This window comes from Hylaeus volcanicus, chromosome 5 (assembly GCF_026283585.1).
Source record: "Hylaeus volcanicus isolate JK05 chromosome 5, UHH_iyHylVolc1.0_haploid, whole genome shotgun sequence".
In the NCBI taxonomy this organism is placed as follows: Eukaryota; Metazoa; Arthropoda; class Insecta; order Hymenoptera; family Colletidae; genus Hylaeus; species Hylaeus volcanicus.
In genome coordinates, this window is record NC_071980.1 from 25,168,820 (window position 1) to 25,187,746 (window position 18,927).

At 37.7% G+C, this 18,927-nt stretch overlaps 2 protein-coding genes across 14 annotated transcripts; both read right to left on the reverse strand.

Moving 5' to 3' along the window:
* Window positions 1-979: 979 nt before the first annotated feature.
* Window positions 980-10,034, reverse strand: LOC128876349 (organic cation transporter protein). 2 transcript variants are annotated; one of them, XM_054122645.1, is made up of 8 exons: window positions 9,697-10,034; window positions 6,138-6,321; window positions 5,809-6,067; window positions 3,190-3,488; window positions 3,013-3,125; window positions 2,462-2,676; window positions 1,775-2,123; window positions 980-1,639 (listed from the first exon to the last, which is right to left on the reverse strand). In XM_054122645.1, the coding sequence occupies exons 1-8, from the start codon at window positions 10,023-10,025 to the stop codon at window positions 1,462-1,464; spliced, it is 1,926 nt and encodes a 641-aa protein (XP_053978620.1). In that variant the 5' UTR covers window positions 10,026-10,034; the 3' UTR covers window positions 980-1,461. The 2 variants fall into 2 exon arrangements, with proteins under 2 accessions (XP_053978620.1, XP_053978621.1); XM_054122646.1 differs by lacking the exon at window positions 980-1,639 and having other exon boundaries at window positions 1,771-2,123.
* LOC128876348 (E3 ubiquitin-protein ligase arkadia) lies at window positions 10,008-18,896 on the reverse strand. 12 transcript variants are annotated; one of them, XM_054122636.1, is made up of 13 exons: window positions 18,559-18,896; window positions 17,768-17,952; window positions 17,265-17,700; window positions 17,061-17,206; window positions 16,848-16,978; window positions 16,628-16,767; window positions 16,429-16,547; window positions 16,254-16,353; window positions 15,963-16,194; window positions 15,693-15,872; window positions 15,428-15,610; window positions 15,168-15,250; window positions 10,008-15,089 (listed from the first exon to the last, which is right to left on the reverse strand). In XM_054122636.1, the coding sequence occupies exons 2-13, from the start codon at window positions 17,949-17,951 to the stop codon at window positions 14,960-14,962; spliced, it is 2,064 nt and encodes a 687-aa protein (XP_053978611.1). In that variant the 5' UTR covers window position 17,952; window positions 18,559-18,896; the 3' UTR covers window positions 10,008-14,959. The 12 variants fall into 12 exon arrangements, with proteins under 12 accessions (XP_053978611.1, XP_053978607.1, XP_053978610.1 ...); XM_054122632.1 differs by having other exon boundaries at window positions 17,768-17,955; XM_054122635.1 differs by having other exon boundaries at window positions 17,265-17,697; window positions 18,424-18,896.
* Window positions 18,897-18,927: the final 31 nt, after the last annotated feature.

The following is an 18,927-nucleotide window of genomic DNA, read 5'->3' on the forward strand; positions in this document are numbered from 1 at the left end:
ACGATGCTCGTTTAGAGCGATAAAAGTTTAACGGTCACCGGCATTGATAATAATAAATGACATGGTACGAGTCTAGTATTATTTCAACGATCTGGCATCTCTTCGGATACATGTTGCGTGCGTCTGACATTGACGCGAGTGGATATACGATTACGTTGTTCCGTGTCTATAAATAATTTTGCAACAAGACACAATTAACGACCTTTCTAGCGACTTCCGGAGACGCGTGCGTTACACTCCAAGGTTATCCGTAAGAAGAAATTTTTGGGGAAATTAATCGCAAGCTGGAGATGGACTCTGGATAATAAATCAAGGATTATCAATCGTGTCGTGTGCGTTAGCTTGGAACGATTATTATTGTGGCTATCTCTGACAATAATCACAATAGAGATAGTATACAGTATTGTACCTTCCAGTATACAAGATTAACAAAAAAATTATACCTAACTAGGATGTTCCATTTCGCATGGTCCCACGACTGGTTCCCAACGTACTAGACAGATATCCTGCGCGACGTCGATTCAAAACAAAGTTCGAAGAAAGCCCCTAAACGTGGAACCGAGAATCAAAATCTGAATATCCACGTCTACGTACCTCTTCGTAATTTTAACGACGTGCGTGTCTGGAAATAATGAGCTGATCGTCTCGTAACGTGCAAACAATAAGTTATCACACTGAAAACATACATCGCTGTATTTTGATTGAGTCACATTAAGATTAATTCGTAAGTAATAACGATAAACGTAGCGAATTCACGTTACATTAGAGGTACCCGAGTCTATTTTTAGAGACGCGTAAAGATTTTTAAGCACTTTCCATCCAGACGGGATTAACCTCTCGTCTTAAGTAACAGAAACAGAACGGTTACTTTATTATGTACTTATGTATATCGGATAGCACGGGATCGGACTTGAAGATAATCCTCATTTCTATGTTCGGTAGGAAACGGGCATGTGGAAAATTTGTCGTACCAAGCCGATGTTCTTCGACGTTTTTATTAGAAAATACCGGCGATTGGCTTACAGTAAAAATAAAAATACGCGCCGCTCGTTCGCGTTCGTGACATTCGCGTGCATGCTCGCGGCACGAGCGACTTCTAATACGTCGACCTAGAAATTTTTACACGTATATGTACAGGATACAAGCTCGCGCGTCGACAAGCGCTGGCCAAGTTATTTCAACCTCGATCCGCTCCGCGTCTGCTCGAAACGAGTTACAAATTTGCAGTTTTATCGTCACCGACATAACACAGCTGACGGAAAAGTTCTCTTCTACGCGGAAAGTTCATCGTCGCTGTGAGCTATTTGGAAGGAGGAGAAATCTTAACGACGCTGAGGCTAAACGTTTACTTCTACAACGCGGAAGCAGAGCCTAATTAGATCAGGTTATCGAAATTGTACCGTCAGACTCTAACAACGTGGATTTTAGAAAGACACGGGCAGCTGCTACGTTTGCTTTCGATTATAATCTCTCCACTTCCGTGACGGAATTGTTGCTCTTTCTCGACCTCACGCTCGATTTTCGTATCATGCTGCTCCTTAGCGTTTCGCCACGAAGAGAAGCCCTCATCGAATTCCTCACGCTACCCCGAGAGAAGGACTTGAACTTCGCCGATGACGTTTCCACGTCCACGTTTTTCCTGCAAAAGATTGGAATATTTCAATTCATTTTCAATTGAAATTTCTTAAGTAACCGGTTCGGTTAGGATTATCAAGAATATTCCGAGATTACATCAGATCTAGACCGATCTGAAGCAAACTGTATCTTTACTTACCTGCTGATACAAGGGAAGTCCCACATTTTCTGGTCTCTACCAAAGTTTTCGCCGTCCTGCAGCGTTTGCGGAAGATCCTTGTCCAGCGTTTCTGGTAAAAACAAAGTGATAAGTCCGCCAGCGATTCCAATGACGCCCAACACCAGAAGGGGGAGAATCGACGAGACCACGTCAAGGTACACCACGAAAGGTGCCAAAATGCTCGCTACGTATCCCATTATGTGTATCAAAGCTACACCCTGAGCTCTGACGACGGTAGGTAACACCTCAGCCGCGTACTGGAGACCGATGTTGTACGATATATTTATCCAAAATCGACCCAGAATGGCCAGAGTGGCTGAATAGATGTCTGGAAGGGAAGTTTCGATAAGAATCTTCATCTTACTCCGAATGTTCATTTCCTGTCGTTATTATTAAAGTCTCGTGTACGTCAATAGATCTCTACTTAGTAACAAAAAGTGTTATTGATATCGTCCTTTGAAAACGATTATCTTGCACGCGGTCTGTCTAAAAAGAAACCGAAGTGATTATTTTGAGTAAATAAACGTGTCTGTAAAAACTTTACTTGTACTTTTTTCTTTTTATAACAAAAGTTCGGTTTGTTTTTAGACAGACCGTGTATCTATAATAAATTAGAGTACACGTAAAAAAAACGAAACATGTGAATAACGAATCGGCAGTACTAACTGCTTGAAACGGCGGAAGCCCAAATACTGAAAATCCCGGAAATGACCAGCGAGCCACAGGCCAGCCATCTTCTACCCCATCTGTCGAGAACAACTGTGAGAAACGTATCGGCGGGCAACTCGGTCGCCGCGGCGATAGTGAACGTGACGAAGACGTTCAAGCCCAAGTTATCGACGTTCCTCACATGACCGTCGAACACCAGAGAGATCGCCATCCTACGGTACGAAACGAATACTGATAACGATGAAAGATTATAGAATAATAAACGAGAAGAAAATTTTTTCCTCTAATAGCTGATACCGACAATATCTCGTACATTGTATTTTCTCTTTCAAAACAGAAGTCGTTCCTAGCTATCTATGTCATAAAACAATAAGTAGGTGAATTAACAAAGTTGTTAGATGGTTTTCGCTAAAAGACACGATACTTAAATCCAGTAAAATCTGTTCAGTAAATTCTACAACAATTATTTTTATCGTTTTCGCAATCCGATTCATTATGCAATGGTAATTAATTAAGTTTCTCGATACTTATCTCACCAGAATACCTACCATATAACGATAAACAGAATGGTGATGTTCCTCAATCGCGGAGTCTTAAATAAATCCAGCACCGAGTATGTTCTGTCCGCTTCCTCCTCTTTGCAGATTTTAGCACAGGTTTCCTGTCGTATAAAGACATTTATTATTATTATGATCGTCTCAGACTAATCTTTTCTCGCTCCATACCCGAAATCGTTTGTAGACATCCTCGGGCACCTTCGTGCCGTTTACTCGCTCGAATTTGTTGAGGATTCCGATGGCTCTGTCTATTTGACCTTGACTTACAAGCCAACGAGCGCTTTCCGGTACCAACCATGGCGTCGCCAACGCCAGAACAAGAGGAGCCGACGTCGCGATGCAGGTCATTCGCCAATCAGCCAAAAAGTAGGCGATCCAGGGTAAAACACAGGCTGCTAACGTGAAGAACATAGCTATCGACATGTTCGCCACGAACGTCCGCCATTTTGGTCCAACGTATTCCAGTACTGAAACAGGAAGGGTCGAATAATTAAACGAAAATAATTCTTCGATCAAAAATGCCGAAAAAAATGTATGGTTCGAGGTAAATGAAAGCGATGAACGCATAATGTATTCAACTTGTACAGTTCCAGGGGATTCGGAATTAATGACGAGTCCCTATCAAGCGAGTAACACTACCGCTTCGTTAAGAACAATCATTCCTTATTTCGAGGGATGTATATATAGTCGCCATTCAATGGCATGAAATGTACTCGCGTTTTTTATTTCATCTGTTATTATACAACGAAATTCCACGTTTCCAATTTATTAAACCTTAGTCACGAGGCGGTGGATTAACAGGCTACGCCTACCAACACGTGCTACTTGTGGCACGTGAAAGTCACGCAAACGTAAGTTTAATTGATCAAGGCAATTGCCGATTGTTCCGATCTCGGAATGCGTTGTCTTCCGGATCGATACCTTCCGAAGAAGGTAACGCGTCCAGGAACTGCTAAAAGGATATCCGAGGACGGTAGGAAGATAAAGTAGGAAGATAAAGCAATATCTTAAAAGATCCAATACTGCCTGCTGAAATATTGCGTGTTTCCAATGATATTTAATATCGTTGCTTTGAAATGACAATGTTATCAGTGTGAGATCGTTTACGCTCCGGCAAACAATTCCATTTAAATGTAAATTTTCTTAAGGCGCGCGAAGTTCAACCATGTACTACAATTCACACGGTTCGGCTTACGTAAAGACAACTCAATGACTTAAATTGCTACGACTTGGTTTCTCTGCAATCGAGTTTCAAAATTACGCAGAGACGTAATAAACGTCACTTTCTAACGTTGTTTTCCTCGAAAACAACGACCGAAACATTATCCTCTTGTTTCTTTGAAGGAATGGTAAATACTTCCTGGTACAAGAATCAGTCGAAACACAAACGCAAAGTGCCAGCAGGAAACTACTAATTTTAAACGAATATAGAAAACTCTTTTCGGATTGGTTAATTATATCCCGTGTATGTATCAAGGCTTATTGCCTGGATCGTGACGAAGTTATGCCTTCGAATGGAGTATTCACTTATCTCGAAGGTATTTCATCGATCACAGAAAATATTCAATTACACGTCGTCGTCTATCAAACGAAGCTATTTTTAATTGGTCGTTTGTTTAATCGAGGACTAAAGCACGCGAAAGAAAGACAAGTTATGCCATATTAATGATATCTCGTCTATGAAACACAAAACGATCAATCGATCACCGTTCGCGCGTTGAACGCAAGGACGTTTCGAAACGGATTTCTATTAAATTTCTACCGACATGATGTTGCCGCTTATTTTCACTCAGATTACCATCCATTCATCCACTTATCGCATTCAAATGCAAACGCACGGGCATTACTGGAAACGCGAGATTTTAACGCGAGCCGATTGATTCATTGCGCAGAGATGCAATGAATTACGCGCAGAAGAAAGGACAGTTAATAACGAGCTGTCGATTCACGGAGAACGAGACCATTAGCGCATCGAATATTGTCGGGGTCGTAAGCTTGATTAAACCGGATGTAATATTCCTTTTCTGGTTTGGTGTTTTCAACCACTTACGTGCTTTACATTGCAACATTTACTTCCCTGTGCAAAATAAAAACTGAAGTCATTCATGGTCCTCCGAGCATAAAGTTTTTTAAAATGTTCTCTTTTTAAAAATAGTAATATAACGGTAGAACTCTAAGAATTCGACGTAAAATTTCGTAGTTCGTAGCGTTTCAAACCAGGATCTCGGCGATCATTTTTCAGCTGCGAAATGACACTGTCGCGCGCGCGTTAACCGTGACCGAATGACTCAAGTCGGGCCTAGAAAAATTTACGACATTTGCGGGATCGCGACTCGTTTCCATCGAAAACTAGGCCAAGTTGACGAGAATCGACACTGGTTTTCAGCGATTTGCAATTAATCGTTCCGGACGAACGGCAAAGAAGATTGATCGACACGGTCGTCGACGTATGTTAATTTCAAGCTTGATATAATAAATTGCTAATTTTTGCAGCAACGTATCGCGAATTTCGTCCGCCAGCGAAACTGGTATTAAATGTCTGATCATGTAGGATCGTTTAATCTAGATCAGCCATGTCGAACACGTGGCTCGATCCATTACATTCTGCGGTTTGCTTGACCTCTTTATTATCTCTTCAGTTTCATTTTTGTAGCATGCAAAGTTCTCTCACTTGCGTAACACGTAATACCTTTTCTTTCAGTTTGGAACTAACCTCGACTTAGAATTTAATAACGACGTTCAAGATGCGCGAATGCAGGAGTAAGATGAAAGCAAAAAATTGATTACCTAATATGTACATCATAGTGAAGCAATTGTCGAAAGCGAATCCAACGAAGAATCGGCACAGTGTGAACTGCCAAAAGGAGTAAGTGAACGCAGTGCCGACTCCCGCCAAGAAACCCATTAAATTCGCTCCGATTAGAGCTGGTATTCTGCCATACTGATCGGCTATCCAGCCGAAAATCAGTCCTCCAAAGATGGCACCGACGAAGAAGATACTCTGCGCGGTGGTTGGTAAAGGACTGTAATCGCACACCCATCCTAACTGCAACAAAGAAGTATGATAGCGCCATCGATGAAGAAATAAAGGAGAAAATGGTTAAAGGAAGTTTCACCTCGGTGGCTACGGTTGCGTAAGGGACGCTGGTGTAATTAAACTCCCAACCGTATTGGCAAGCTTTTGTTGGCCACGACGGGTCCGGCACGTAATTTCCATTTATCAGGATCTCGGTGTAATTTACATGGTACATGCTGCATCTCGAGTAACCTTCGCGACCGATCGGTATCGCCAGCGAACGTCTGAAAGAAAGAAAAAAGGGATCGCAGTTGTTCAGGGACTTCGCCAACCATCGCGCGTTCGCTCAACTCTACGACTCGACTGATTCTCGTTGTTATTTCTTTGAAAGATTAAATAAACTGTTGCTAATTTCGAATGCAGTTTATAAACACGTTAATGGTTCGTCGACTATTTTGAAAATACACAATAGGCCGGATGCGGTTGTACGAGCACTGAATGTGATTATGCGAAGGAACGGCTAGACTAATTCGTAATAATCTCCAACTGTTCGAATGGAATTCATTAACAATAGGGCGTAATTAAGGTAATTCGCTGCTAATGATTCTTGTCCGGTTCTGGTGTTTGTCGTTTCAATGAAATATGAAATTGCCGTTGCTATGATCGACGCTGTCCGAACAAGACCGTCCGTGACCACTCGCACGATATCGTGGAACCATGTTCTACTGAAGAGTCCGGCGAACGGAGGGATCGATCCTTTCGTCGTAATGACAAGGTAAACAGAAAACAATCGGTTTTTATCTCGATATTTTCTTAGAAAAAATTCTGAACAAAATCAAACTTATCTTACACCTTAGCGATTAATCACGCGCATTGTCTGACCTTTGCGTGCGAAGCGAACGGACGACGACACGTTACTCGACGCCGATTGCATTATGCGCACGTACGGTGCATTTTTCATTCTGAATTCACCGTCATAAACCTCGCGTTTCACGGGATACCGCCTATGAAAAGCGACGAAAGGAAAGTAGGAAAAATAGTTCTTCCGCTCAATCTGACGCGAGGAAAATCTTACTCGGGTAATAAATGACGAATAAAAGGATCGTGTAAGGACATTATCAGGAATGAGGACTACTGTTAAGTCGCGAAAGGTACCTCTACGCGCTCTAACGTTCACGTTTGTCATTCCCTCGCGTCCAATTAACGCGCGACGTTGGGCCAGCGTTACGTGTTTAATGCTATTTCTCGCATTCACGCTCTCATTAACTCTTACGAAGGCTCCGTGCTTATCGTTGCATATTTTCTAGTGAATGGTCGTATCGGAGACGACCATATCTCCACGGAAAAAAACGTCGCACAGCGCTCGATGTACGCACGCGTTCCCCTTGTGCGATCATTTAATTACTTTGTAACATAACACCCCGCGGCTGCAAAGACATCCACCGTTTCTTTGCGCATCTTTTGTGTAATTAAGCGTTTACTCTAACGCGCTGATCATATTTCTCCTTGCTTTGCCTCTTATTATATTAAAAAGTCCTCGTAAATAAGTGTATCACTATCGTTTGAAATCCTGCTAAGACTGTTTCGCGACCACGATTCGATTAGCAAACGACATATAGTAGCAGTTATCCACCTTGTTTGTCGAAGAATTAGCAATTCACTGAATGTTTTCAGAGGTCTCGTTAACATCTTCGGACCTGTTCTACAAAACAGCTCTGTAACTTATCGCCTTAGGCTACGGTTACTATGAATGCGAATTCGGACGAAAATGTGTTCGGATGAGTTCTGACGAATTCGTTCAAATAAACAAACGCCTGTTTTTCAATGACAGTGTTTACACTAGTAACGACCCACACGTCGGAACATTCACGATGTCGTTATTTAGCCTTAGTGAAATTTTAACAGCGCAGCGTCGATTTGTGCGTATTACGCAACTTTGAGAAAAACAAAAGCAGAACAACTGGAGCACCCGGTGAGCCTAAGAGGCGCGAGTTTCGTTCGGACTTTTACGGACTGCTAACGGCTGTAGTGTTGCATTATTTGAATAACATCAAGGTTGTTAACCCGCCGTGCAGCTTACGAGTACGTAACCGGGCGAGAAGGTGCGATAGAGTTGCTCCTTCGAACGTTTCGTCATCGCGTCTCCACGCTTTCCGGAGACAGTTGCGCTGACGGTAGCCATCGGAGCAATTTTAGTATTTACAAGTAACTCTTGCGACAGGTGTGTTCATAGTGTAAGAAATAGCTGGTCAGCGTTCGTGGGCGACGCACGAGCATCGTCGCTCTTTTGTTTAAAAACATTTAAGAGAGTTTCGCGTCATCGACAACCGACGACGAACAGACGGTCGCTCGGCAGATTGAGCGGGAGTCGGTCGTAATAAAAATCACATTAACTGGAATTTATGTTGATACCTATCCCACAAACACGCCTCACAATAGCAACAATATTGCGGCGCAAAGTGAACAAAAGGTATTATAGTATTTTTCTATTGAGAATGCGATCCGAGAATTTTATGCTATAATATACTATGCTGATATATCGATTCTATGTATGTCAGAAACAGACGAAAGCGGTTCACTTATGGCAACCTGCTCCTATTAATCTGGTGCGTCGTTATTTATTCGCCTTGAATTGCAAAATAGAATGCTGGTAATGATAATTGAACCCGTTTTCTTCTGTATGCATGAATGCGGCGCAACAAACCTATACGTAGCAAATGCAATACGATTGCATCTTTCATCAGTGTCTCGATGATAATTACTTCGTTCGTGTTTTTTTTTCCACGCGACGAGTCGTTGGACGCTCGTCTAGACTACTAAAAACTACCATTTTACGTACGGGATAAGCAAATACCGTAATAAACGTCAATGAATCGCCGTTTCCCGCGCGACTCGTGGAATCGAGGCGACTAGGGCCTTACCTCTTTCAGGTAATTATTGTTTGAATACAATAGAAATGTTACGATAGGATCAACGTGTTGCACGTCGAAAGGAATAATTGCAACATCGTATCTTCTTCCATGGATAGGCTTTACTGACGTCGAAGCTCATTCGCACGAATAAAATGCAATCCTCGCTGTCTGTTTGTTACCCTATCACAAAAGATGCACAGTAATGCAAGGGCAGCTAAGCTTGACTTTAGCCCTGTCAACGTAATTATTAACAGTTTGATAAATCCATTTTACCTATATTTAATACAACACGTACTTTAACTTTATCGATTATTGGTAACAGTGGAATTCTTATTTTAGACATGACACCGCAATAAAATCGAAGCAAATAACAGCGACGTTCGCGACAATCATGAAAAGTTCAACGGTGAAATCAAATATAAAATTACATTGTATTAATTTAGCATCCGAGTCTTAAAAAAGCCGTCATCGCTCCCTTCCCGTGACACTCTGTATCAATTGCCGAAGCAGGATCCTCACATGTACGCGTCTTTATTCATCGCGACGGACAGAAACCCGAACCTCTAATCTAAACTAAAATGTAGTGATTACTTATATGGAGAAAAAGTGATAACCCTTCGTAACAAGTGCAATAGAAAAGTGACGTTTCGACCTCTAATCCCATTCTTATCGTTAGAAAGCAATTTTTTTTTTTTTTTTAGTAAACATAGTGCTCGAATTGTGGAGAATGGAAAGTGGATCACACACCTTTGGTCGACGGTGAGATTCTCAAGTTCTGGAACCCAGCACCAATATTCGTCGGGCACGAGGGTGATGAATATCTGCGAGAAGTACACCCAGGCGACGAACGAGGCGAAAGGGATCATCAGGAGGAACAGAATCTTTTGGTAGAGACCGAACTCCCCGACGTAGGGCAACAGCTCGTCGAAGTCCATGTCCCTCGATTCGTCTTTTTCCTTCATGTTCCGACTATTCGGATGTGTTTCCGTGGTCGAGGAGGTTTGGCAATCTGTCACGGTGCTGACGCGATTACCGTCCACTCGAGCAGTCGTTTCAAATTTTTCTTGCGGAGCCATCTTCCTTCAGAGTCGAGGGGCAACAGCCCTCTTACGCAAACACCACCGGCACCAAAAGATAATTCACCGATTGCTTTCTCGATATCGTTGAAATCTGTTCGAGTGGTCCAACAACTCGACCACTATTTCTCCATTGAAATCGACGTGTCCTCGCGCAGATCACGCATCGCCGAGTGCGTCGTGCCGATTTCGTTTCAGCAAACGAACTCAGATAAACTCGGATTACTGTATTTACTACGATGATAACAGCCTCGAGCGTTATCGGAAACGCGATCCTCTTTTATAGATCCGTAAAAAGTAGACGGACGATTGCGATTCTGACGTTTGCGGTCCACATCGCGGGAACTCGTCGACGAAACGCTGGAACTCTTTGACGGTTCAGGCTAGTCCCACGTGGCCAGGTGATATATAACCAAAGAGGCCGGGCAAATCCTGATCGAGGAGTTCAGAACTGAAAACGATCGGTTCTGTAGCTGGCTATATAACCATCGACGGAGAGGTACTCCCTCTCTTTTCCGCAGCGGGCTGATTTCAGTGCACCGCGAATGGCATTGAACGGAGTTTGCGGGATCGCGTAAATCATCGTCGTGACTGGTAGCCGAATAATTTTTTTTTCACGATCTTTCGGGAGACGATCGCATCTTTTTCATTAGAAATACTGCGCGTCTCGTTGCAACGAAACGAGACGGTGAACGAATAAAAAAGAAACCGCACGTCCACGGATAGGCTGACGGTTGCGTCTCATGGTAAACGGCAGCGCAGGATTGATATAAATAGCACGAAGGGAATCGATAATGTTTACTCGGCGTTACCTTACCTAACTAAAAAATAAATGACTTTTTTAACATCGCTAATTTAATTCTTTTCAACGAGGGGGATAAACTGAAATTTTCGATAAGTAATCATTTTTTGCCACCAAAATCACGACTCTCTGTTGTCTCGTTATTAATCCTGATTATTTATTCTACATTTAATTTCTTCTTAATCGTGACACAAATGCTTAGCGCGACAGAAACGTTCATGATTGCAGTGATTATGGATTGCATACTAGACGTATAGATACGTAATAAGGATAATCCATTGAACCTTCTACGCAGAACCTGTTTCAAAAGGCGCGGAATACCGTCCGCGACCTGGTTTCTTCTTTTTAATCCTATCGCACCCCTTTCACTATCTACGCTACGCAAATTGGTACCTTATAGACCAAGCATTGCATACATATTACGCTTTACTCGAATGCCGATTATATAATTGGCCTCAATAACCTTGATAGAAGGAAATATACTGTAAACATTGTATACTGTAAACGTATTCACACGTGCATGTATCGTTTTAGACTACTACGTTATATAATATAAATTAAATAAGAAGGTTTAAATGTTGCTTATTCGAATGAATGTTGTAAGACACGAATAGCATACTTTTAACATGGATATTACTCTTAATGTTCGCATAATTGATTCAAATTTCGCGCGCATTTCGACGCATCAGCGAAGCCATCTAGCGGTAGATAGGCCGAACTATTTTTCGGAATTTGGCCAGCGCCTCTATCGGGAAAACGCTCAAGTTTGTCCTCGATAGTTCCTTCTTTTACTGCTAGATGGCGGCATTAACACTACTTTTTTTTACTGACATGATGGTAAAATACCGACTATGTCGGTAAAAAATAGTGCAAATGGCGCCATCTACCAGTACAAAAGGAACTAATCGAGGACAAACTTGAGCGTTTTCCCGATAGAAGCGCTGACCAAACTTCTTAAAATAGTTCGGCCTATCTACCGCTAGATGGCTTCGCTGATGCGTCGAAATGCGCGCGAAATTTGAATCAGTTATGCGAACATAAACACTTGATAAAATAAACTGAAGACTATGTAGAACTCTTTTAACATACCAACATTTGCAATAATAATGAAGTTAAAAATAAACGAAACAGAAATGACACTTGTTGTAATACCACTTAAAGAATTAACACTTAACTTTTTCATATGTCATTTATTTTGAATAACTTTTATTCTGACATTGCAACAATAAATTGATACATTTAACATTGTATTACATTCCTATAGTAACATATACAATTTATATTCTTATAATTTATGAAAGTATATAAAATTATTGTTTCTCAATGTACATGTTTAATAACTATGTAAAGGTACGCATCTACTCGTTCGTATAGAGTAGAAATGTGAGAAATAAGTTTTGTAGTCGGTAAGACTACATAATAAAAATACATGCATTCTTTTTATCCAGATTCCGTGCTTAGCATACACATGTATTTATACTACAATTGTAACAGTAATTTCATTTAATTAGAATACGATTTTCTCTTAGAAACTGTCTGAACGTCTATATTGTCCATAACATATACAAATAACATTACATGCATTTCCATTTGTATAACATAAAATTTTTAAGTATCTCAAATACTCGGATAAAAAATTTGACTAAATCAGTTCATTTAAAATGAAAATAATAAATGAGACGAAAAAGTGTTTGTAAGTAATTTCTATTAATTATTTCGAATCATTGTCAGTAATGGCAGTGCAGTAAAAACTTCTTAACGATGATTGTGTTACTGGGAAATGCTAAACAATCCAAAAATAAATTTGTTCGATCATCCACTTATTTTGATACATAAACATTAGAATTCTTTTGGTAACATCAAAATATAATGACATCAGTAATTTAAAGAAATTATTACGAAACCCCAAACACAGTTTTTATATAAAATATGTACAATAAAATCTTAATCGGCCGGATAATTATTGATTACTCTCAACAATAATATATGTGTGAAACAAAGTGTATTTATTATGATCAAAAATGTTCAAAAATAAATAACACCACGGTCAAATACTTGTTTAAAGAATTTACACAAAGGTCGATATCATAATGTTTGTTAGATATATTAGCTGCATGTATTCGAAGCACTTTAATTTCCGATGGTTAAATTTCAATAACATGTTAAGGAGTTTTAATACAACTTAGAGTATTATACTGGGTCTCCATATAGAAAAGATTATGAATATTGTAAACACAATGCAGGAACGTGTTTCACAATTATAATTCGATACAGTAATTACATGAAGCTTATCAATTCATTCTTTGTATTTGAATGTCGGAAGTTCAGTGATGATATTATGATCTAATAGCTATTTACAATTCCAATATTACGTAAGGCCCGCACAGTGCAGTAAATGACTTCCACGGCAGTCTGTTTATATGTATAACAAAGCTTTGATTCCAGTGAATGCTTGTAGCTCAAAATATATGTTTATATTTCATCTAAACGGCAGTTGTGAATTTTTGAGAATGATCGGTTAAATAAACATGTTTTGATATCTTCTTTAGATGATAATTTTATGTAATTTTCACGAAATCTGTGCGTTTTAACAGTCGACAAAAGTAATTAAATATTCAATTCTAATTGAATTTTTAAGTCTTTGGCTTAACTTCGCTAATTAGGCAGTGCATAGTTAATTCAATGACCTTTGATTGTTAACTTTGGTGTTTACATTACACAGTTTTTCATTTATTAGTATTACGCCCAGAAAATCATCACATAAACACGATACTTACTGTTAATAATGAGATGAAAATTCTTAATCGCGTTAATGGTTTCTTTCAGTATAAAAATCAAGAACATTTATTAGATATCTTTGCTTTGAAAAGGCATCTATACTGTCTGTTTGTATAAGAACGAGTGAAAATAGTCGGCTTCCTTTTCTTCAAATTACAAATACACTTTGTGAAGATTATTATATCATGTTGAATAAACTGAATCAATTATTAATTTAAACTCTTAAAGTTACAAAATTACAGTGTATATGGTCAGTATCTACTGTAAGTTTTTTATGTAATACTACTGCACAATGGTGTATGCATTCAAACATACACATATAATATTACTGTGTTAATATTTTATATACAATAATAATATACAATAGTGTCACATAGTATTAGTAACAGTATATATTCCTTTAACTATTCTTACTTTTTAGAATTTGTCTACATTATTTTTATATTTGTTCATTATGCTTTTTCAATCCTGCCTTGATTTAATCTTTCATATAGCTTTCGAACTATTTGTAAAATTTGGTATTTCTCTATTCGTTACTAGAACTTACTTTGAAAATCTAACCAAAAATCGAAATTTATTATTCTAATACAACTTCGTATATGTATACATGCGCAGAATTATTACATATTATTAATACATATTTTTTAAAAAGCTTGTTTAATATAAAAACTTATGAAAATGTACATAACCTCAAATAATTGTTTATGTATCAATCGTAGTTTTTAACATTTTCAAAAATTATTCAAATACGGTTATTATGCCTATACTTTATACTGATATATGTAGCACCCAGTAGAATTATTGTAACACGGGAATAAAATATTTTTACTTGATTCTTATTAGTTTACATTTTTTTTAGTTAAAACAGATTATATTGGCAATTGCCTGAAGATTTCAATTAACATTTTTGTTCTTTTATCATAATAAAATAATGGGGTAGAAAGTAGAAAAATCGTGAAGACATTTACCACTTCAAATGCTTAATATAATTAATGTGTTTTTTGTCATCTGAAGTACTATATACGCAATAGATCGTCGAAAAAAATACAAAATTCATCAATACGATAACGCACAATGAACAAACCTAACATTTCTTATTTACAATATTATTAATACCCATGAAATTAATACAAGGATAATAATATTCAATCAAAACAAACCTCTGCTACCGCTCCAGGAACTTAGTTCTGCTCAGTTATTGATATTTTGATTAGTCACAGTAAAATTTATACACCAACATTAATAGTAGTGTCAGAAGATTTGCCCATAAAAAGGATATTTTATATTTTATAAAATGCGGATATTACCTGATCATACTTAAACAAGAAAAAAGATGGATAAAATGGATCTTAAACTATGCAGTAGTGGCAAGCTCCTTGTGTAGAAAAGTTTCAATATCCACTCGACATATAGGACAGCGTTTATTAGTACACAACCACTGATCGACACAGTCTATGTGAAATAAATGCATACACGGAAGCCTCCTGCAAAACAAATTGAAAAGAATGCAACTCAATAGTATACGTAATAAAAATAAGTTTGATTTGTTCATAAATTGTTACCTGACACTTTCGCAATCTTCAAATTCAGACAAACATATAGTGCATTTCTCAATAGCATCGTCACCATTCTCGACTTTCTTAACCTGCAAAAATATGCAATAAATATTACAGTAACAATGTGGATAACAGTCAGACAACACACGTTCTTCGTGTGCGACCCCTTCGCCAGAGAAAGGCTTAAGCTTTGCACCCGCAAAAAAAAAAAAGAAAAGAAAAGAAAAAAACAGTTATGTATATCGATGTATTTATAATCCAATTACCCGTTTGTACTTGTGAGGGAATGTATGACTTTCAATGGATTCCTGTGTTGCTCCGCAACTAATGTGAGCCATACGTCGCAAATCAACTAGACGCATATAATCTTCTAAGCGCAGTGGACGCGGTGAAGGTGAAAGCGGCATCAAAGGTGGCAATGGCATCATATCGTGCGTACCAGACTCTTGCTACATGTTATAAAAAAAGATACGTAACGCATCAAAAAATTTTATAACAGTTCAGTTAAAAATATCGTAAACAAAAACATACCATATGCGGATGAAAACTGATATGAACATGATGCATGCGTTGCGGTACTGGTGGTGGTCTTTGACGCGGGCGATAATGATGGTACATATGATGATGTACATATTGATGAACTGGCATCGAAGGTAACATTACTGGTGGTATTGGTTCCATTTCTACTAGTTCCTGAAAACGCTCAACATTCTAAAAATATTCAATTATAAATAATAATTTAGTGCTCCTAAGTTTAATATTAAAATGTAGTATCGTAGTCATTTTAAGATATCAAATTACCATTACAGGTTGTACAGGACAATTTGAACTGTAACTTGATGGACCTCTAGCTTCTGGATGACTGTAGACGGTAGGTTGTTGTGGTGGTGGCAGAATTGGAGGAGGAGGATAATTTTCTGTGTATGTCATATTTTCCGAACCATTGCAAAGATTATTCGGAATATTAGCGTTTCCATTGTTACATGTATGCTGAGTTGCTTGATGCATATGTGGGCCACACGGTGTTGTGCTTCTAAATATTAAAGTCATTATATAATATAAACTATTCAACATTTATTTGTAAATACTGACGTGTAATGTCTCCTGTGCAATTCTTGTACACGCTGTTGGATAATCCATAATCTTTCTTGCACTGGATGCATTCGTGTTCTCGACATTCCCGTAGGAGCATCTACAAAGAATAAATTAAATATAATATTAAGTAGAATTTAATGATATTTCGCTACAATCCGAATAAAAGTTTTACCTGGCATTTGACCATATCCAACAGGTATAACTGGAATTGGAATTCTGTAATTGTGGTGCATACACCGACCATGATACATATAGTCTGGCGAACTATGCATGCAGAAAGAATTGTTCCCACTATAATGATTATTATAATTAACAAATTGTATGAAATATACATTAAATTTATGTACAATAAAATATTAATCAATTCTTACTTATGTACATTGTCCGTTGGCCATGGATTTGTTACTGTAGATGTTAAAACTGATGGAGTATGTTCTTCATCTGATTCCACAGTCAAATCAACTACAGTTACCGGACGATTACTTTCTTCTTTATTTTGTACAGAATTCTGCTAAATAAATGTATTACATTTTAAACAATTAACGAAAAATGTCTATAGGTCTCATTGTAACGTAAATGAATTTTTTTTACTTTATTATTATGATTTACTGTTCCAAGAACTTCAACAGACCCATCTTCATCATCACTACTAGAAACATCATCACTACTGGAGGACCAATCTAATTGTAGATCTGGTGCTGATGGTGTATCATCATGTCCTACTTAATGCAAACAAATACAAATTAGTCAGATATTTCACTTCTGATTTAATTGATATTAATGATATGAAAAAAAAAATTATACTTGTACGAGTAGAGTGTTGCTGAGAGTTAATTGTATTTGGCAAAATTGGTTGGTATAAAGTATTGGATTCATTGGCACTATCATTTCCAATATTCTGCATAACTCTGTTTAAGAGATTACCATTGTTGGTTGCTGGTCTAGTTGTGCTAAAAATAAAAATAACATAAAGGAATGCAAAAATGTTGAGCAGTCAATACTTCATACCTGTTAGAAACACTATCCGATAATCTTGATGGCCCAGCTATATTTAAACTATCAGATTGATGATCGCTTAATGATTTATGATCCTCATGCTTTTTACTTTTATGTCTTACTGGTGGATCTCGTTCATGTAAAATTCTTTTACGATAATTTTCACAAGCTCTCTCTTCACATGTATTTCCTAACTGTCTATTGTGAGATTCCTGTTTTACACTTCGTTCTTGTCTATTTTGGCACATATTGCAACTTAAACGTTGAGGTTGCCAGTATTCATGAGAATCCCCTGTAGTTCCAGGTCCAGTTAAATAACTTCCAAAAACAAAATTATTATCTGAAGAAGAATGGTGTGGTGGATTTACATATGGATTGATAGGAGCTAGTTCGGATTCTTCTATGTCGCTTTCGGCAAATAAATGTTCATATTCCATTTCATTAGCTGCTATAAAGAATTATTGTTGTATATACATATAAAACTTTTGTTTAACAGCTTACTATAAAGTGATTACCTGAAGTAAATCTTGATTGTGGGGAAGGGTCAACTGTAGATGTAAATGCTGTATCAAATATATCTGCTAAAGATGTAGAATTAGCTTCCACAGACTGTGTTGTAGATTCTCCATGGTAGAGACTATTTTGCTCTTCTGCTTTTGTCTTGCACCAAACTTTTTCAGAGCTTGTACTTTCTTCCATCCTACTTTAGATGTTAAATAAATTTTATAGAACACTTACAGAGTAACTAACATCAACTTCAAGAGCATTAGTTTTAAAGAGATAGTACTATAGAAGTAAAAAGTATCACTGTTCTAAAATCAGCACATATTTATAATATAAATACTTTGAAATATATCTCTCAGTCTTACACAATCAATCATAATATAAAAAGTAAATGTACAATTGGATTAATTATGTATTATGAAACATTAAAATAAAATACCAAAGAGCTACAGCAACATAATACTCAAATAAGAAAAATAGTGATATGTTATTTTTATTTCCTATTGATTTGTTACAATTTCATTCTATCTTACAAAAGAATGTAATGCAAACGTATAGAAATATTAGCCAACACGATTGCAAGGAATAATTTCGTATCGCATAGCATGTAGTAATGCCAAGTGAAAATATATTATATTGAAGCAATACGATTAAACGAGCTTCTTACATTTTAATAAATTACTTTATTTCGTGAAAATGTATCCGGCACAATCGGTATTTCGAATAGATTTCGTTACTCCATTAGTGAACACTGGAAACAATATCAATCGGAAGCATTAAAAGCTATAAAAAGTGCGAATACCTTGCAACTTCGTCAATGATTTTGTAAAACGATAAGGCTCTCTTCACCACGTCATTTTTATCGAAATATTTATTTTCTATATCTCACTATGATTTATGCCGTACTATCTATATACGTCAATATTAGCTTCGTAATTGGATCACTTGGAATTTTAACAAAATTTTTAATCCATGTAAAAATTTCGATATAGTCAAATTCTTATGTCAGTAATAACAATAATATCGAAAAGGATTTACGTAGACTTTCATTCGGTAATCGACATTTGCCAACTACGATACCATCAATCGTAACTTTTGTTAACTACGCTCAATTTTAGGTGATCTCCGTTGATTATGCAGCATGCTACCTTTCCGTGGCATAGAATTATAT

Excerpts from the sequence above, each read along its gene's own strand:
- LOC128876349 (XM_054122645.1), bottom strand. The coding sequence starts at position 10,025 with ATGGCTCCGCAAGAAAAATTTGAAACGACTGCTCGAGTGGACGGTAAT. Across the intron at positions 2,124-2,461 it reads GGCTTCCGCCGTTTCAAGCA|ACATCTATTCAGCCACTCTG; the intron begins GTTAGTACTGCC and ends CTTCCCTTCCAG. Across the intron at positions 1,640-1,774 it reads GACTTCCCTTGTATCAGCAG|GAAAAACGTGGACGTGGAAA; the intron begins GTAAGTAAAGAT and ends AATCTTTTGCAG.
- LOC128876348 (XM_054122631.1), bottom strand. Across the intron at positions 16,548-16,627 it reads CCAACGGACAATGTACATAA|TGGGAACAATTCTTTCTGCA; the intron begins GTAAGAATTGAT and ends TAATCATTATAG. Across the intron at positions 15,090-15,167 it reads GAAGATTGCGAAAGTGTCAG|GAGGCTTCCGTGTATGCATT; the intron begins GTAACAATTTAT and ends TTTGTTTTGCAG.